Raw genomic sequence first — 20,595 nt, forward strand, 5'->3', positions numbered from 1 at the left:
GATATAGAATTCTTGGAAAGTATAAAGGCCTACTTGAATAAGTGTTTTTCAATGAAGGACCTTGGAGAAGCTGCTTACATATTAGGCATCAAGATCTATAGAAACAGATCGAGACGCCTCATAGGTCTTTCACAAAGCACATACCTTGACAAGATATTGAAGAAGTTCAATATGGATCAGTCCAAGAAGGGGTTCTTGCCTGTATTGCAAGGTGTGAGATTGAGCACGGCTCAATGCCCGACCACGGCAGAAGATAGAGAAAAGATGAGTGTCGTCCCCTATGCCTCGGCCATAGGGTCTATTATGTATGCCATGCTGTGTACCAGACCTGATGTAAACCTTGCCGTAAGTTTGGTAGGAAGGTACCAAAGTAATCCCAGCATGGAACACTGGACAACAGTCAAGAACATCCTGAAGTACCTGAAAAGGACTAAGGATATGTTTCTCGTTTATGGAGGTGACGAAGAGCTCGTCGTAAAGGGTTACGTCGATGCTAGCTTCGACACAGATCTGGATGACTCTAAGTCACAAACCGGATACGTGTATATTTTGAATGGTGGGGCAGTCAGCTGGTGCAGTTGCAAGCAAAGCGTCGTGGCGGGATCTACATGTGAAGCGGAGTACATGGCAGCCTCGGAGGCAGCACATGAAGCAATCTGGATGAAGGAGTTCATTGCCGACCTAGGAGTTATTCCCAATGCATCGGGGCCGATGACTCTCTTCTATGACAACACTGGAGCTATTGCCCTTGCCAAGGAGCCCAGGTTTCACAAGAAGACCAGGCACATCAAGCGTCGCTTCAACTCCATTCGTGAAAATGTTCAAAATGGAGACATAGATATTTGAAAGTGCATACGGATTTGAATGTCGCAGATCCGTTGACTAAACCTCTTCCACGAGCAAAACATGATCAACACCAGAACTCTATGGGTGTACGATTCATCACAATGTAACTAGATTATTGACTCTAGTGCAAGTGGGAGACTGTTGGAAATATGCCCTAGAGGCAATAATAAAATGGTTATTATTATATTTCCTTGTTCATGATAATTGTCTATTGTTCATGCTATAATTGTGTTATCCGGAAATCGTAATACATGTGTGAACACATAGACCATAACATGTCCCTAGTAAGCCTCTAGTTGACTAGCTCGTTGATCAATAGATGGTTACGGTTTCCTGACCATGGACATTGGATGTCATTGATAACGGGATCACATCATTAGGAGAATGATGTGATGGACAAGACCCAATCCTAAGCATAGCACTAGATCGTGTAGTTCGTTTGCTGAAGCTTTTCTAATGTCAAGTATCATTTCCTTAGACCAGGAGATCGTGCAACTCCCAGATACCGTAGGAATGCTTTGGTTGTACCAAACGTCACAACGTAACTGGGTGGCTATAAAGGTGCACTACAGGTATCTCCGAAAGTGTCTGTTGGGTTGGCTCGGATCGAGACTGGGATTTGTCACTCCGTATGACGGAGAGGTATCTCTGGGCCCACTCGGTATTGCATCATCATAATGAGCTCAATGTGACTAAGTAGTTAGTCACGGGATCATGCATTACGGAACGAGTAAAGTGACTTGCCGGTAACAAGATTGAACGAGGTATTGGGATACCGACGATTGAATCTCGGGCAAGTAAAGTACCGATTGACAAAGGGAATTGTATACGGGATTACTTGAATCCTCGACATCGTGGTTCATCCGATGAGATCATCGAGGAGCATGTGGGAGCCAACATGGATATCCAGATCCCGCTGTTGGTTATTGACCGGAGAGTCGTCTCGGTCATGTCTGCGTGTCTCCCGAACCCGTAGGGTCTACACACTTAAGGTTCGGTAACGCTAGGGTTGTAGAGATATTAGTATGCGGTAACCCGAAAGTTGTTCGGAGTCCCAGATGAGATCCCGGACATCACGAGGAGTTCCGGAATGGTCCGGAGGTAAAGATTTGTATATAGGAAGTCCAGTTTCGGCCACCGGGAAAGTTTCGGGGGTCACCGGTATTGTACCGGGACCACCGGAAGGGTCCCGGGGGTCCACCGGGTGGGGCCACCTATCCCGGAGGGCCCCATGGGCTGAAGTGGGAAGGGAACCAGCCCCTGGTGGGCAGGTGCGCCCCCCATGGGCCTCCCCCTGCGCCTAGGGTTGGAAACCCTGGGGGTGGGGGGCGCCCCACCTGACTTGGGGGGCAACTTCCCCCCTTGGCCGCCCCCCCCTCTTGAGATTGGATCTCTAGGGGCCGGCGCCCCCCCAGGGCCCCTATATAAAGAGGGGGGAAGGAGGGCTGCGCACCCAAGCCCCTGGCGCCTCCCTCTTCCCCCCGTAACACCTCTCCCTCTCGCTGAGCTTGGCGAAGCCCTGCCGAGATCCCCGCTGCTTCCACCACCACGCCGTCGTGCTGCTGGATCTCCATCAACCTCTCCTCCCCCCTTGCTGGATCAAGAAGGAGGAGACGTTTCTCCCAACCGTACGTGTGTTGAACGCGGAGGTGCCGTCCGTTCGGCGCTTGGATCATCAGTGATTGGATCACGACGAGTACGACTCCATCAACCCCGTTCTCTTGAACGCTTCCGCTCGCGATCTACAAGGGTATGTAGATGCACTCCTCCCCTCTCGTTGCTAGTAAACTCCATAGATTGATCTTGGTGATGCGTAGAAAATTTTAATTTATGCTACGATCCCCAACAGTTACGACGTGGTCTGCCGTTAGTATCTTTGGTATCTGAAGTGCCCGGATTCCTTGATGTGTTGTTGCTGCGAGCCAGCCAGCTATCCTCGCCCGCGCAAAAGCGGGTCATGAGTGTCGTGAGGGCTGCCATAGACTTCGGCTTCTCCTGGCCGAGGTGCCGGGCGAGCCACTCGTCACTGATGTTATGCTTGAATGCCGCTAAGGCCTCTGCATCCGGACAATCGACAATTTGGTTTTTCTTAGTTAGGAACCTGGTCCAGAATTTCCTGGCCGATTCCCCTGGCTGCTGAATTATATGGCTCAAGTCATCAGCATCTGGTGGCCGCACATAAGTACCCTGGAAGTTGTCAAGGAATGCATCTTCCAAATCCTCCCAACTGCTAATGGAGTCTGCTGGCAAGCTATTCAGCCAATGCCGAGCTGGTCCTTTGAGTTTTAGTGGGAGGTACTTGATGGCATGTAGATCATCACCGCGAGCCATGTGGATGTGGAGGAGGAAGTCCTCGATCCATACCGCGGGGTCTGTTGTACCATCATATGATTCAATATTTACGGGTTTAAAACCCTCTGGGAATTCGTGATCCATTACTTCATCAGTGAAGCATAGGGGGTGTGCGGCGCCTCAGTGCCGGGCTATATCACGACGCAGTTCATACGAGTCTTGTCTGTTGTATTCGGCCCGTCCGGATTTGCTTTTGGTATATCCGGCGTGACGATCATCGTCTCGCATTGGGGCGCGACCCCGTGATCCGTAGATCGATCTTGTATGCCCTGCTTTGTTGTCCAATACGTCTTGCAGGTCCCGCGTGTTGCCCTGGGCCTTGGTGTTTTTGTTTGAACGGCGGCGGGGTGCGGTCTGGACTTCGGGCTGATATGCCTCTCTGTCTCGGCCACGAGGTGGCCGATCAGCCGCATCATACGCTGGTGACGTTGGTTTTAATGCTTCCTCCTTGAGTCGGGGTAGCAACCTGCGCTTTGGGTAACTCTTGGAGGGGCGTTCGAGTTCGTATTCCTCGGCCGCAAGGACTTCGGTCCATTTGTCCGCTAGCAAATCTTGATCAGCTCGAAGCTGTTGTTGCTTTTTCTTCAGGCTATTTGTTGTGGCTATAAGCCGGCGCTTGAAGCGCTCCTGCTCGACGGGATCCTCAGGCACGATAAATTCTTCGTCGCCGAGGCTCACCTCGTCTTCGGAGAGAGGCATGTAATTGTCATCCTCCGTTTCTCCATCTGCTGCCTTTTCTGGAGGGCTAGCTTGTTCATCCTCCCGCTCTAAATCTGGCTGGAGGGGATTGTCGTCGTCTTCGGCACTATCCGGAGTGTTATTGTCTCTTGTGCCGGTATCACTACTTTTTCTATGGCGGGACTTAGAGCGGCGCCGCTGACGTCGGTGCTTGGGTTGCTTCTTGGAGGGGTCATCCTCCGCTGTCTTATCGCCATCGCCTTCTTTGGGGGTATCCACCATGTATATATCATATGATGAGGTGGCGGTCCAGCGCCCTGTGGGCGGTGGTTCCTGTTCGTCTCCTGCATCATCGTCCATACCGTCGATGTCTTCGGAGTCGAAGTTGAGCATGTCGGTTAAATCGTCGACAGTGGCTACTAAGTGGGTGGTGGGTGGGGAGCGAATTTCTTCATCATCCGCATCCCATTCTAGCCGGACATAGTTCGGCCAAGGTTCTCCTGACAAAGAGAGAGACCTTAATGAATTTAGCACATCGCCAAAAGGCGAGTGCTGAAAGATATCCGCGGAGGTAAACTCCATGATCGGTGCCCAATCGGATTCGATAGGCACGGACGCAGGCGGCTCGGAGCCCGTGGCCGGGGACGAATCCAATGGTTCGGCAACACGGCTCTCGTAAGGGGTGAAGTCAGTATTCGGCTCTATCGCCACTGAGAGTGCGGCCTCCGTGGCAGGGTCTATCCACCCGTCCTCAGATGGCGCAATTTGTTCCGGATTGAGGGCCGGAGTAGTTGCAGGTGTGATCTCCCGAACACTGTCCGACGGTAGAGTTAAGTCATGCTCGTCGTGATTGTGCGGCACACCCGACATGGGTTCGAATCCGTCGAAGATCAAGTCTCCGCGGATGTCGGCGGTATAGTTCAAGTTTCCGAACCTGACCTGATGGCCAGGGGCGTAGCTCTCGATCTGCTCCAGATGGCCAAGCGAGTTGGCCCGCAGTACGAAGCCGCCGAATACGAAGATCTGTCCGGGGAGGAAAACCTCACTCTGGATCGCATCGTTGCCGATGATCGAATGAGCCATCAAGCCTTACGGTGACGGCACAGTGGAACTCTCAATGAAAGCACCAATGTCGGTGTCAAAACCGGCGGATCTCGGGTAGGGGGTCCCGAACTGTGCGTCTAAGGCGGATGGTAACAGGAGGCGGGGGACACGATGTTTACCTAGGTTCGGGCCCTCTCGATGGAGGTAATACCCTACTTCCTGCTTGATTGATCTTGATGATATGAGTATTACAAGAGTTGATCTACCACGAGATCGTAGAGGCTAAACCCTAGAAGCTAGCCTATGGTATGATTGTTGTTGTCCTACGGACTAAACCCTCTGGTTTATATAGACACCGGAGGGGGCTAGGGTTACACAGAGTCAGTTACAAGGGAGGAAATCTACATATCCATATTGCCAAGCTTGCCTTCCACGCCAAGGAGAGTCCCATCCGGACACGGGACGAAGTCTTTAATCTTGTATCTTCATAGTCCAACAGTCCGGCTAAAGTATATAGTCCGGCAGTCCGAGGACCCCCTAATCCAGGACTCCCTCAGGGCGCAAGAAGAAGAAGCGGGCGGCCAGGTCAGGCGAGCCGCGCATCAAGTGGGCGTCCAAGGAGGAGGAATGCCTCGCCGAAGCATGGAAAGTCGCCTGCCTCGACTCGACCACCGGCACGAACCAGAGCATCGAGACGTACTGGGATCGCATCAAGGCCGAGTTCGACGAGCGCAAGCTCGTCGACCCCTACTTCAAAGGCATCTACATGCAGCGCGGCTCGAAGGCGATGGCGAACCATTGGGGGCGTATCCAGGGCGCTTGCAACAAATGGCATGGGGTCGTCGAGGAGGTCGCGGCTCACCCGGAGAGCGGCGCCAGCGTTGAGGATTAGGTATGCCACGCCAGTCTGTCGCCTCTCTTCGTCGTGTGCGCCCGCCAACTGTTTGTTCCTCCACGCGGTTGCTGTGCATGTTCGCCCTGTATCGGCAGAGCAACAGCGAAGCCGAATCAAGTACCTCCACGTTTACAAGCACATTGACAAGTGCGAGAAGTGGGCGGAAGTCCGGCGCACCCTCAACAAGCCAAGGAGACCTACAAGCCGGACGCGCCGACTCCGGGCGCGTCAGAAGGGCGGCCGGACGGCAACAAAGGTGCCAAGAAGGGGAAACACGCCGACGCGGCCACCGCGCGAGTGCAGGAGTCCATCGAGCACTGCCTCGCCGACGCACAGGCCCGGGCCGTCCTTCGTGAAGAGAAGACCGACATGCGGTGGTCGGCGTTGATGTCGAGCAGCGCCGCCAAGCTCGACCTACTCCGGACCAACGTCGCCGCGAAGAAAAGGAACACCGACCTGGCTTTCCTACTGGGCAGGGCGGACATGCTCCAGAGCAACGACGAGGCGTTCAAGGCGTGGTACTTGGCGGAGCGTGGCCTCATCCTGAACCAGCTTCCCTCGAGGACGCCGCCCACGCCCACGCCCACGCCGACGCCCCCGCCAAGCCCGAGCAATGATGTCGCCGAGACTCCCCGCAGCACAGAAGCCACGTCGACGCCGCCAAGCACAGAGACCCTGCCAAGCCCGCGCACGCCGACTCCGCCGACGCCGGAGGCCGACCTCGCCGTCTGATGCGCACGCGCGTCCTTTCTGCTTTTTGTACGCCAAACTTTTCATCCGATCGCCGAACTTGTGGCCGTTTGATCGCCGAATTTGTGGCGTCTATTTTGTGCGCGGGAATGACTACGTTTGAATTTGCCGCGGCGCCTGGGGGCGTGGCTGGGAGCTAGGTCGCCCCAGGGGCCAATCTAGCGCCGGTTCGCCTCCAGGCCGCTTTTTTCGGCGCCCTTGGGGCTGAACGGCTGGAGATGCTCTAATAACTAATGAATGATAGAAAAGTCGTACGTACGTACCGCTAGCGCACTGATCCGCCGTGGGCCCGCCATCGGAGTAGCAGGCGAACCCCACCCCGCCGCGCGTCTGGTGCAGGTGGTCGCACCATCCGCCTGAGCGCTCGCATGCGCCGCACTGCACTCAGTTCGAACCCGCCCTTGAGCACCTCAACGTATCTTTTCTCCCGAGGCACATCCATCATGCCCTTCTTATGGACGTCCAGCACCGGCGCCACCGCCGCCGCCTCGCACCCGTACTCGTAGGCCTCGCGCGTGTAACCATCGCCAGTGAACGTGTACGAACTCTTGTTGTAGTCCGGACAGCCGATCAATTCCTCGGCGAAGGGCCATGAGGCATTCTTCTTGCAGTTGTAGAAGAAGGTGATGTTGGAGTCTGACTGCGTGAGCTGCAGCGCCGAGCCGGCGTCGATGGTGAAGTTGAAGTGGAGGTGCGGGCAGCCGGTTGTGTTGAAGGCTTTGGCCTCGGTGTCGTCAGCGAGGAAGACCGCGTGCCTGTCGTAGTCGATGCCCGAGACTCTGTAACGGTGGTGGGACTGGGCGGGGAGGATCAGGGTGGCGTTGCCCTCGCAGGCAAGGTCGAGGCCGCGGTAGCCGCAGCTGGAGGCCGAGGACGAGTTGAGCCAGAACGGGTAGGCGATGGTCAGGCCGCCGCAGGTGGTGTTGCCGCAAGGTGGCGTTGCCGCAGGTGGAAGGGTAGGCGTTCGCCACGGCGAAGAGGAGCAGGACCGCGAGGAGGAGGAGCATGGGAGGCATGGCGGCGGTGTGGATGATGGAGAAGACTACTGGGTAGGGTGCCGACTGTGAATTGTGCGGCAGTGTGGATGGTCGGCATCTCCAACACCGACCTTAAAAACCGCCCGTCCGAACAGAGTAGTCTGGACCCATTTTATCAACCAATATTGTATCCTACCAATTCGCAAAACGGTTCAGGCATCTTTTTCTCACAAATTAAAAGCAAACTGTGGAGGCTTTGCAAGAGTCCAGACCGCCAGCATGTAGGCCTCCGACAACCCCGTCCCACTTAAATTCTTTCTCCCGATTTCATTCTTTTTCATCCGCCTTTGCCCCCTTGCTTTGCACCGGCACCCTTTTTGTCCGCCGTCGCCTCTGTACTCCGACCGTCGCCCAGGCATTGCCAGACGTCCTAAGCCCCCACCCACGCGTTCGCTCGTCTTGTACAACGGCGGCGTCCACCCAGTATCCACTTGCAGCTAGGTACCCTTCGCCTCCCTGTCCACGCCGCACCACGCCCGACATGTGTTCGATCAAATGTCATTGAGCTTATTTTTCGACTTCATGTCATTTTTTACCCCAACTTCATGTCATATTTTAGAGTAAAAATGATGGTGGGGGTACTCGATGAAGGAGGATGAGTTGTTGTGCCATGTGGTTGGTAGAGGACAGACCATTCACGCACATACATTGTTTGATGAAGCTCAAGGGGCGGTATGTGTGGAATAACATGATTCATCCATGAAAAACTTATAGAACATACGGTTAATCTCATTGAATTTGAAATATCGTTGTACTAGGCATATTTGCATGCTATCGATGGATGATTTATGCTATTTACTATCCGACTTTTGATGAATGCTATCGTGTTCGATAAAAATCGTTCAATTAATTGAAATCCGGTTTGAAACGTATGCAACTATAGTTGGACGGCTGGCTCCTGCATCAGTGCCTGCAGACTGGTCCCCCGGTCCGCAGACGGATACGGTGTCCAGTTTAAGAGTCAATGTTGGAGATACCCTTACATCACTTTTTAGTGATTGCAAATGCTGGAAGAGGATTAATGTTGCTTTCTTCTTCTTTATCTAGAGAGAAGTGCACATTTCAACGCCAACCTTCTGTCCTAGTTTAATCAAAAACCTTGAATTTAGGAATTGGTTAGAGAAAGGTGTGTTTTTGTTGAGTGGATTGAAAAAAAGGAAAAAACACCACACTTCAAGTTTAGTTTTGGAATTGCCACCACATTCCTTGGAAGTTTCAAAATCTACCAGTTTTCTTGCCAATCTTCTCAATAAACACTAATAACTGATTTGAAGCGAATTAATTCAATTTTTAACATACCGGTTCCACTGGTCAGTGCCACGTGGCACTAAAGGGTCAACACCGTCTGTAGACCGTTAAGTTGAACGGAGGGCCCATCCATCCGCATCCTTCTCTCTCAAACCATCTTCTTCCTCCTTGGGGGCATTCCAACGAACACCTCACCTGCATGGGCAAAGATGGACGAGAGGGCGCGAAGGTGACTGGGCCGGTGCCGGCAGCAGTAGGAGGCGAGGCGGTCGGTGGCTTGGCCTTCCCTGCTAGAGAAGGCTGACGCAACGGCTTCACGACGCAGTGCGTGAGCTGGCGATGGCGGGACCGTGAGTCGCAGCGACGCGTGCTACTGCCGAGCCGTGGCCATGGCGCCAGTGTAAGAAGATGCAACCATGGTTGGGCGAGCGGGCGTAGGAGGTGGGATGGAGGAGGAGGGTGAGTGGAGCGGGAGAAGGATGGAGGGTCCGGTGGCACTTTACTCGTCGGGAGGCAGCCGATGCGGGAGAGGCTGAGGAGGAGGCGGTCCGGTGAGAGAAGGACAGGAGGAGAGGGAGTCGTGGATGGGACCCTGACACGTTCGGCTCAGACCATCGCTTTCCCAGACGCGTCGTGTCCCACATCGTTGTTCGGTCGGCGGTGCCAGGATTTGAACATATGATGTGTTTTTCACTTTGAGCTTACGCCTAAATTTCTACCGCCGTGACACAATATTTTAGTAGGGAGTTTGTATACCAAGTGAAACGAGGACAGAGCTAACTCCATCTCCTCAGGATTTCATCAAAAATAAGGTGAGACATTATTGTTCATCTTCATCTTGAAAAATAATGAACTTTAAAACTAAATTAACTAGACTTCCAAATCAATCATTTGGATTTTGCCTTGTGTAATTTTACATTAGTATACAAGCCCAGCAGGATAAGAATTCCTAGCTCGTACTCTGGACCAATCTTAGTAGTATGACGTATGTATTACAAAGTAGATATAAAAAAACTAACCAATAATCTTTGAAAGTTCGTAATGATATGGTTTCCAAATATATAATGAGATAAAACCTGGAAGTAGGAAATATCCGACCAGCAAGTAGTCATTAATTTGCTACTGGCCTTTGCACACATAACTAAATGTGGGATCGGTATTACTTAAATGCTGAAAAGAATCTTCTGACAATAGCAGTCATCAAGGAAACAGGAGCAGTTTGTGCAGAACTTGGCTATTAGCCTTGGCACGAATTGGTTAAAAGTGTGATTAGTAAGACAAGTACATTAACAAAAACTCAAAGCTTTTACAAAATAATGGCAAAACTGCCACACAAAAGACAACTTTCATAACCAAATATACTATCTAATTGTATCGATTTCCTTTGCTTCCACGTCATGGACGTAGGGACGGACTCATACGCATCGAGCCTGCAATCCGCACTTTGCGCAGCACCATTGGCAGCGACACCGGAGCGAACCGATGTGCGACTTCTTGTCGGCTCTCTTCTTCTATGTCCCAGCTCATGACAACTTGTAGAAGGAATGCTACATCCGTTTTTCCACAACCTAGAATGAAAAATCTTGGTAGCAAAGGAAAATGTCGAGGAATGAGAAAGACCACATGTCGTTGTCTAAATAACATAGTTAGTGTTACAACAAATAAACCAGCACCAGCTGCCTTAACTGGACCTTCAAATCAAGACCTAGTATAATCTGATCAGGCCAAAATAATCAGTCAATTCATGGAACCTATAGTCAATTTTCTAGGAAACATATAGTTAGACTGTCCACTCAAGATCGAAGACTGCAGTTTGAAGGGACTGTCCAATCTACATAAATCATGACCACGTTTTCTACATTTCCTAACAAAAACAACATTATCTGACCATTGGCTTAGGCATATTGTAATACAAATTGCAAACTGCTGACAAGTGTTGACCTGTCGTTGGTTTTTGATGACCATATAAATTTACTTGGGTGAAAAGAAAATTTCAGTCATAGTGATAGCTCCAGCCAACAACCAAAAAAGTAGTCTCATTGGTTATAAACATCGAGCAGTCCAAAAAGTTGTCGGCTCCAGAACAGTATGGAACATCATCATAATCAGATATATACTGAGAATACTGAAAATGTACATTCAGCAACATGAACAAAAGTAACATGGCACACACTTAAATGATGGGGAAGAAACAAAACGTGTTTCTTACAATGTAAAAAACAAGTTCTCTCTTCACTGGTGCAGACACATTATTGCCACACTGGGCATAGGAGTCGCTTTGCAGGCTAAAAATACTACCTCCATACCAAAATATAAGACGCTTGGTAGGCGTGGTACAGAGGTAACACTTTTTTTGTTGGTAATAGCACATAGAGCATAATATAGACAACTAAATGAAGTTCAAAAATGGTATGTTTAATCATGTAATATCATGCATGTACACTGAAGAAACAGATAAATAGTGGAGTGACAGATAATATTGAAAAGCTAATTAATTAGTTGTCTATATTATGCATGCATGCATCAATTCAAACTGCTAGTTGTTGCAGCTACTTTTACAAACGAAATAAGATGGCAAAATAATATAAAGTTTCATCCTATAATTATAAGTGAACTCTGGTTGTAAATCAAAGATAGCTACTATAGGACCTGATCCACGTTTTCAACAATTCAAGTACGCTCTAGCCATTTTCTAGCGACAGAGTTGAATCCCCACCTATGTGAAAAAAATCATTTGATATAGCACCCGTTTTATTACATAAAAAGTAACAATCTCAGCTCTGGTTCCTACTCTAAATCATTTTAATTACAAAGTTGAATACGACGGGTGACTTATTCCTACTCTCTAAGTTTCTCCAAAATCACGTCCTAAATGTTCTGAACTGGGAGAGCAAGAACTCAAATCGAACAAAAAGAAACATATATTCTTCAAAGAGAAATTTGAGGTGCTTCGCATTAATCCATATAGAAAAAGAGCAGCAATTTAACAACCATATGAAGGCACCGCCCACAACTTGCTCAGGCTACTATATAGTGTGCATTGTTCTGGAGGCCATGATCCACCCACAGCAGAATCCCCGACCTTTCTTGCCCCAAAATCAGACAGAATATTATGCACAAAATTATCCAAATTGCTACTAAAAGCTACCAGCCAATAGCAAGAAGAACAACAAAAGTAAGTAATGATGGTCGATGGTAGATATGAACGATGCAACATTCCTGCATTACCATTACAGCCCCTCAAAGTATAAGTCTTCAATGAAAAGTACAATCACCTGCAGTTTGGGTGCCGTGTAAGTCCTCAATCAGCTCTACTATACATATATATGTGACCAATCTTCATGCCCGCTGCGTGGGACTTCCTTAATTGTAGTCAGAGCTGCTCCCACAAATCTTCACAAAGCTCTTCGAATTTTTCACATGTTATGGTGCTCCTGTAAAAAAAATAGCATGCAAGTAAACATGTAGAACCTGCACATTTTTTCTGGTCATGATTTAAGATTACATATTCACTATATAATGGGAAGGGAGAGATGAAAGCAGGCTTGTGGCGAATATGAAAAATGAAAAGCTAAGAAGCCAGCGTGAATTAATCTTGCAAGCTCCACACAATCATGAATAGACAAAGAAGATACCCGTATAATATGGGTCACAAAACTCAAGATAGAATGTGAGCATGGGCACAAAATCACCTCAGAAGCAGAATTTCTGTAACTCATGATTGCTATCATATTTTTATCATAGTCATGATGCTTTCTGAAGCAACCAAGCTAGGTGCATGAGTAACAGAGAGAATCAGTACCTCAGAGAATATTAGTACTTCGGAGCCATGAGCCTTTAGCTTGGGAAGACATTTATCTAGCAGATGTCTTCGCTTGTGCTCTACAAATAAGTGATCGAGGTCTTGACTGTTTTGTACAAAGAACACAAAGTCCTGGTAACTGATTTGCAATAATGTAGCATGACGTTCAGCTTGTTTGGGCAAGTGATGTTCAGTTTGTTCGATTTGATCTTACCAAAAGGATCAACGTAATTCAAGAAATGGGAACTCAATCAAGAATACATTGGTGCCTATCAATACCCCCCAATTGGATTTTGCCTTAAATCAGTGCAGGGGTGGCAGGGGAGCACATGTGTGTGTACCTGCGCGTGGTCGTGATGATCGGTTCGGACGAAGTAGTGTCCTCGCCGGCGTTGCGGAGGAGGTCCTGGGTGGAGGAGCCGTGTTCCGTGGATAGCACACGCTCGGCTGTCAGGGCAGCACACGGCCGGACCAGCTTGGGACAATCCAGGGAGACGGGGAGCGGCTGCACGACGGAAAAAATTGGGAGGCCAGCAACACATTGGAAATCCATCAAGAGTTGGCCTGCAGTGTTGGAGCATATAGTCGATGTGCAGATTCAACTTCTAAAACAAAATCATTTAAAAATTGAATCGTTTACACATTATGAACATTCAGAAGCAGACAAACGTATCATGCGTCTATTCACTGTTGCTAAAATTGTATCTAACCATTAGATGAGTAAGTCACCAGAGAAGCTGTTATGTATATTGAACATGTACTCTTAACACTGATGGGTGCTGCCCACACGCCAAAGAAAAATCTTCAATACAAAATTAATCAGGCGAGAGCATGCCTATGCCACTGAATTCTCAGGTGACCTGGAGGTTGCTGTTGGCCACAGGCTGAACTTATGAAGAGCGTCTCTAGCAATTAACAACGACATGGCATACTTTTTTTGCGGGGAGGAGAGGAATCCGGACAAAACCTGATCCGATGACTGGAGCCGCCGTCGGACCAGCAGCAAGTAGCCGCGTAGTCCCTATTCTCCCTTCTCTTCTCTCCATCTCACCTCGTCTCCCTCCCTCGTATCTTCTTCCCAGAAGACCGAGTCGCCATGCCATGGGGCGCCGCTGCCGCTGGCCTCCACTACGAACGACCGGGATGCATCCCCACCTCCGCCACTTCCCCGCCTCCCGGAACTCTGCCGTCGTCATCCTGCTACCGATCGGATCGGGGATCAGGAGCGCCGCCGCGGCCGGCCTCCACTATGAACCGCCGGGATAGATCCCGACCTCCGCCACTTCCCCGTCGTTCCCCGCCTCCCGGAGCTCTGCCGCCGTCGTCCTGCTCCCGATCGGATCGGGGATCGGGAGCGCCGCCGCACGATCTACAGCCCAGAAACCGATTTGTATTCATTGACCGAGGACTGCGGGTTGAATCCCTGAAACCACAGGGTTTTATTTGTAAAATTTCTGAACGAAACGTTTTTCTCACTTAAGAAAGGACTGCGGGTTGAATTCTTAACAATAGGGGGACTTTTATGCAAAAAGAACGACGACGTACGGCCAGAAGCAATACCTGGTTTAAAATATATAATATATAATATATATATAGGGAAAGATATGGGCTAATGAATAATCAACTGCGGCCAGCCGGGCATTAGCGTGTACTAGTTGACTGCCCGTGCATTGCCACGGGACACCATACCCTACCAACAAGACAAATGTTACTTCTTCTTCACCCTGTTTTATCTCAAACCAATCCTTTGCTCTAGCTTTAGTGTCGTCACTCTACTTCACTCTAGAAAACTCCAATATGACATGATATGTTAGCGTTTACGATGTGTGTCATTTTCTTTTTGTACGGATTGCTAATGCTCATGTGTTGTTGTTTGTTTATGTGAAAGTTCATATTTTCGATTAACCAGGCCATTCAAACGAAAGGTTCATGTATTTTCCAAACCTGAATTTATTGTGGTAACTCACTCATCAAAGGGAGTGAAGCAAAAGAATACTGAGTTGGGAAGATGAAAACTAAAAGATGGACAAAGTCGTTCTAAAATCTGATAATATAAGAACTGAACATAATTTGGTCGATATATGCTCGCCCACTAAACATAATTTGAACCATAAAGAGACATGTAAAAATATAAACCAAGTGCATATTAGTTGCTAGATTGTTTATATACAACCTAGAGTGAAGTTTTCTGGCCCTGTATTGCGAAATGCCTTTCCCTTCAGAATTTAAATTCGTTCACAAAGTTCTATGTCTTGGTCCCACTCAACTCCCTTCCTAGCAATCACCATGTCCATTTCCCCACACCTAAGTGCCACCTGAAATACAAGAAGATAAAGTATGATGACGATCTTTCTCATGCTTGGCTACTTCTCTGTCTCATCCTCATCCGTGCGCTTGCAATAGCTTCCTTTTTATGTATGCATTTCTTCCTAGTCCAGTGAATAGTTGCGAGCTCTTGTTGTTTCCTACAAGAATTGCTTACATGTGAAGGGCACGCCTTAAATCAAGGAGGACATGTGACAATCGCAACATCCCTGCAACCCACACTCATTATGTGGATAATTGTGCAATTGAATTTGTTCTGGGCTTCACATCGACCAATGTCTCGGCAAGGGTGAAGGGAATGGGAAAAGTTTAATGTAAACGAAACACAACTCAGAATGAAAAAGCAACAAACACCCCATGAATCTAGCTTTGAATTCACCTTATTAGCGCTATCACTTTGTCATTTCTGTTTATAGGGCTCAAGAAGTTTTAAGACCAGGGATACTCTGCTCCAGAACATCTCAAGTATATGTATATACAAGAACTACATCATGCTATATTATTGTTCCCTAAAAAGAATAAGGAATAAAGTAGTAAAAAAGCTAAGCTTAGATTCATGGCTCCAACTTTATCCAGAACATCTCAAGTATATGTATATACAAGAACTACATGCCATCATATGTGGTACTATATAGAAAAATGACCTTCAGTCTCAAGTAGTATGAGCTAGCAACTCTGTCTTTCCCTCTCTCTAGTTCTAAAGATGAACAACAAAGTAACAAAAGGCATGTGATTACTCTGCTCCTCATCTTTACATGGTTCAGAATTCATACATACGATGTATTGTTATCCATTGTGCTCAGCTAGCTACAGAATGTACATTCTCCTCAGCCCCTATTACTCATTTTATTTCTGATGGTAAGGCACATATATAGCCTTGTGGATAGAAACATAGGGACACCAGCATGCAACATAGCCATTGTTCTAAAAATAATGTATGCATGCACAGAAAGTCTATGCAATAAACAAAACTGAGACTCAGTAGGTACTTGAGTATATATACTTAATCATGTATAGATCCAGTTACACTACAAGTCCTATGTTTAGTGCCTCTTGTAGTACAAAACGTATTAAAAACAACATAGAAAATAATACCTCATTAAGGTGCAACATTTCCATCATTACTTCATGGAGAATGAATTAATGCATACTCCAGTTTACTGAACTGAAAGTGCATGCTCATAAATAAAAATCTACTTGTTTCAAAACACAATATAAATTGACTACTGCAAATAAAATAGCTAGTAGTAAAAAAATCTTAGTAGTCAAACAGAAAGGTCATATGATTAAAACTGTAAGAATATTAAATCGAGGCATTGTAATCATGGAGATTATATAATTCTGCGACAATTCATTTATGATCAAAACTATCTGACAATATTCAAAGAGATTGGTTCACATCAACAAAAGGTAGTCAAAACAATAGTTGGCGGTACACTGGTATGGACCTTAAATATGAATATGAATATCAAGGAAAAATTGTGCTAAAAAATCTTAACTAAAAACATAGAAAACAATACCTAATTAAGGTGCAACATTTTTGTCATTCTTCATGGAGAATGAATTACCATACTCCAGTTTACTGAACTGCAAGTGCATGCTCATAAATATAAATCTACTTGTTTCATAAAATAAATATAAATCGACTACTTGAAGTAAAATAGCTAGTAAATAAACCATAGCAGTAAAACAGAAAGGTGGTATGGTTCCTTAGCAGTTCATATATGATTAAAACTGTAAGAATATTAAATGGAGGTGTTTTTTCGGAACCATGCAAGAGAAGTGTATTTGATCATTATAGAAGAAATAATAATATCTAATCTCACAGTACAAAGCTCAAAAGAAAAGAACAACCTCATCACAACCTACATAGGAAAAGAAGGTAACTGCCGAAACACAAACCGTAAACCTTGTCGGACAGAGAGATACAAAGCACAAAGCATCAGCCTTGAACCATTCAAACATCAAGTTGTTACGTTCTTGCTGAAAGGAGCATGCGACCAAGATAACAGCGAAGGAAAGATTATTCCTCTTGCCTGAAGCGACCCCATACTTGGTAAAAGGTCCACCGTTCGACGAGGAACTGTCGACCTTGAAAATAAATGCTTGATACTCCCAGAACATGTTGTGAAAAATGGGATAAGCTGAGAAGAACAGAGCAGTTATGTTAAACAAACAACTGTGCAAGAAATTTGGCCCCTACTTATACCAGTTGTGCGCATCACACTTAATTTGTTCGACGTGCGATCCAAACGGGAGGATTTTCCTTCAAAACTCTGTTGTATCGTTCCTTCCAAATCATCCAAACAACCAAGACAATGACATTGTTTATCATCTTCATCTAATCGTCGAGATTATATAATCCCACGGCAATTCATTTATGATTAAAGCAATATCACCTGTCGTAGGAGTATTTTCAGCAACAACTATGATGTACTACTACTCCTAGTTTCAGTAAACAAATAAGATAGATGCAGCACTAACATGATGTGGGATACTAAGTACAAGCAAAATAATTGTCAGCGAGAAATATGAAGTTAACTCTGATGTGCTGCTACATCCATCCGTGCGACCTCGTCGTTCTCCACCCCATCGGCCCCACTCTCCTCCGATTGCTGCCCCTGCGCCTATTCATCACAACAAGAAGACTATTCCACATACATAATGGCGTAACAAACACAACAAGACTATCAGATTTCAGTTACAGATCAAGCAAAACTCTCACAATGTTTACGGAACTGAAAAGCACATTTTCTCGTGGACTACGTCCCAGCAATGACAGATTTACTTTCTTTTTGTAGGAAGTGTCAAAAAATGTCAAACTTATAGAGAAGTATTAGAAGTCCATGCTCATACCTCTTCTTTATCCTGGAACTATTATCCCATCTCCATTAGAAGTTGCTGGAAGAATCTGACCAAAAATAATAGTGCATTTCATAACCAATAAATCAAGATCCAGCACAGGTTTTGTATTAGGAATCAGACCAAGAAGAGAACCGTATAAAATTTGAGAGAATATGCATCTGTACTATTAGTGCAGATCATAATTAAGAAATCAAGCTGGACTTTTTTACTCGAATTCTCTATTAGGCATCAGACGGAGAAGAGAACCGTACAAAATTGTCACACCTACGCCTGTGTCAGCGGGAATAAGTCGCCTGGCTCAGAATATCCATGCGAGAGAGCTTTGTGAGCTGGCCCCCTGCTTCCTCCTCGTATCTCCTGGGAACCTCACCCCCTCGTTCTCTGAACTCCCTGAACTCTCTCTCCCTCGTTCTCTGAACCTCACCCCCTGCTTCCTCCTCGTATCTCCAATTCCCCATTCGCAAACTCTCATGTATGGCTGTATCTTGGTGATGATGAAATAGATGATTCGGGATATTACAAAAAGTTAAGAAAGGAGAAGGAAGAGAAACTTATGGGTGGTTGTACGTCTTCTATCCCGAATTCCCGATCAGGCCAAAGCAGGCGGCGCTGTGGACTGAGTCGCGGAAGGCCTCAACGACAAGCGGGAAACCCCAAGCCGGTCGTCTCGAGGTCGTTGTTGAGCAACGACAGGGTGGAGACATTGCCGTGCTCCATGCGCAGTCCCCGGATGAACTCGTCGAACAATTCTGCCGCTGGCCAACGACGGATCAGCCGGGACGCCGCGTGCCTGGCAAAGATAAGAAGAGGCGGAGTGGGGACTGGGGAGCTTACCTGCGTGGAGGTGACCTTGCAGAGGAGTCACATAAGACAACCACGCAGAGGGGCTTCGCGCGCCGACGGGAACATGGACACCACACCGCTGCCTCATTTGATTTGTGATGTCCGCCAGTGCTTGGCCGGTCGCCCGATCGTCGCCCGGGATCTTGGGCTATGGTCAACCTTGACCTCCCGAACTGTTGTGCAACCTCCGGTATAACCTCATCAATAGAGAAGGGGCCCGCTTCCCATCTCCCGGCGGCTTGACAAAGATGAAGCGCGGCGGAGCGGCGACATGGCATAGGGTAGTGCGGTTGGATAGGGCGGTACGCCGCCTGGATCGTTGGTGGGGGGAGGGAAGCACGCGGGTGGTCGCTTTTTTCACGTAGGAGACGTAGGAGCGGAGGGGGGTCGAAGGAGGCCGGGGGAGTGAACAATGACCATCACCAAGTTCGATTCTGCTTTTAATAGTAGAGAATAAATATATGGTGTATGGCCTGCTAAAATTTGTTGGGGGGGGGGGGAGGGGGGGCCGAGTGATTGGCAGGGGTCTAGCCCCTGCTCGCCCCTCCGTGTCTCCGCCCCAGCATGGAGGTACTGCTTGTGTTACCTCATGGCTGCTAGCTTGATGCTTACTTGCTGCTTGCCGGTCACTGTTTGTGTGCACAGGCAAGCGAGTTTGTACAGGCGGCGCGGCGTGCAGGCCAGCGAGCCATCTCTTTGCAACCTCCCTCGCATCCAAGCCGTTCGAGTGAATGTCCCAAATAGAAAAGGAAGGTTTGAGAGAGATAGGTGTGTTGACAGGTGGATCCCATGTCTAACTTAACGGTCAAGGCCGTTTGTGTTGACTTTTACTTCCACATGGCACTGATCAGTGGGCCTGGTATGTCGGAAATTGGATTATTTGGCTCCAAATCGATCATTAGTGTTTACTAAAAAAATTAGCAAGAAAACCGGTTGATTTTTGGGGCGCCCAAGAAATATGGTGGCAATTCCAAAACTAAACTTGAAATGTGGTGGTTGTTTGCAATTCACTCGCTTTTGTTCTTCAATTTCACCAAAAGTCAACATTTGGTCTTTTGGGCGACATTTGGACCCTTGGGTCTCAAAACCAGACAACTTTCGTCCGAAACCGAAGCAAAATTGTATTGAGGCTAACGTGGCATCGGTTTTTAAATCCCACCTGCACATCAGCAGTCAAAGTCAAAATATCTCTCTCGGGATGTAGGAGCAGCACACTGGCAATCAGCAACAGCCAATAACCAGCAACGCCCCCACCTTCGGCTACCTCCCACCGCCGATGCATCTCATCACTGTGCTACTCGCAACCTTCGACCCTCACCATACTTCACCACAGCACCCCCGCCGCTCCCTGCGGCAACCCACCACTCGAGCCTCCCCTCCACTGACATCCCATCCGGAGGGTGCCAATCACCACCGCCATGGCCTTGCTCCGTCAAGCAACTGGCCGATCCGAGCTCATCCACCTCCTGTGACTCGTGTGATCTAGACGTTGTGATGATCAATTTGTGACTGACGTGATGAGGAACGCCACGACGATAGAGGTGGGTGAGGTGGGCGGTGACAATCACCTTGGTAGTGAGGCCTAGGTAGCCAACACCAGGCATGTTGAGGTGCGTCCATCGTCTTCCTGATGCAGTTATCGTTCTAGCCTCAAAAGCACAAATGCTTTATGGCATTAGGGGAGGAGCTTCACACGCTTTTGTGGGTCAACATTGATGTGAGAGAGAGTGTCTATGCTCTTGATAGTCCAACCCTTCCGCCTTCATTGAAGAAGGGTGATACTATATATGGTCCACTAAAAATTGTCCACTAGATCTCTTGCAAGATGGTTCGAAGCCTTCTTAACAGTCTCTCGGACCACACCCCTTTACTGGTTGACTCTGGTGAGGCAACGCACGTGGGGAATAAGA

The 20,595-nt window shown here is 47.9% G+C and overlaps 1 protein-coding gene and 1 long non-coding RNA gene across 12 annotated transcripts; both read right to left on the bottom strand.

The window, feature by feature from the left end:
• Positions 1–10,013: 10,013 nt before the first annotated feature.
• LOC109770627 (uncharacterized) lies at positions 10,014–14,139 on the bottom strand. Of its 10 annotated transcripts, none has more exons than XR_005773110.3 (5): positions 13,620–14,108; positions 12,994–13,216; positions 12,653–12,791; positions 12,126–12,284; positions 10,014–10,418 (listed from the first exon to the last, which is right to left on the bottom strand). XR_005773110.3 is itself a non-coding variant. In XM_040404140.3 (4 exons), exons 1-4 carry the CDS (start codon positions 13,846–13,848, stop codon positions 12,267–12,269), a joined length of 609 nt encoding a protein of 202 aa, XP_040260074.1. In that variant the 5' UTR covers positions 13,849–14,108; the 3' UTR covers positions 10,014–12,266. The 10 variants fall into 10 exon arrangements, 3 of the variants coding, with proteins under 3 accessions (XP_040260074.1, XP_020184943.1, XP_020184944.1); XR_005773109.3 differs by having other exon boundaries at positions 10,014–10,432; positions 13,620–14,107; XR_012205112.1 differs by having other exon boundaries at positions 10,014–12,284; positions 12,653–12,732; positions 12,994–13,157; positions 13,620–14,119.
• A 345-nt stretch (positions 14,140–14,484) lies between these two features.
• On the bottom strand, positions 14,485–19,159 carry LOC120976761 (uncharacterized). Of its 2 annotated transcripts, none has more exons than XR_005773112.3 (2): positions 18,677–19,159; positions 14,485–18,597 (listed from the first exon to the last, which is right to left on the bottom strand). It is a non-coding gene; the product is annotated as an uncharacterized lncRNA (long non-coding RNA). The 2 variants fall into 2 exon arrangements; XR_005773113.3 differs by having other exon boundaries at positions 14,485–18,591; positions 18,677–19,086.
• Positions 19,160–20,595: the final 1,436 nt, after the last annotated feature.

This window comes from Aegilops tauschii, chromosome 3, assembly GCF_002575655.3.
Source record: "Aegilops tauschii subsp. strangulata cultivar AL8/78 chromosome 3, Aet v6.0, whole genome shotgun sequence".
NCBI classification, from domain to species: Eukaryota; Viridiplantae; Streptophyta; class Magnoliopsida; order Poales; family Poaceae; genus Aegilops; species Aegilops tauschii.

Coding starts and splice junctions, on each gene's coding strand:
- LOC109770627 (XM_040404140.3), bottom strand. CDS start 13,848: ATGACGACGGCAGAGTTCCGGGAGGCGGGGAAGTGGCGGAGGTGGGGA. Junction 13,217..13,619: donor GGCTCCAGTCATCGGATCAG/GTTTTGTCCGGA, acceptor CCAACACTGCAG/GCCAACTCTTGATGGATTTC. Junction 12,792..12,993: donor ATCATCACGACCACGCGCAG/GTACACACACAT, acceptor ATTGCAAATCAG/TTACCAGGACTTTGTGTTCT.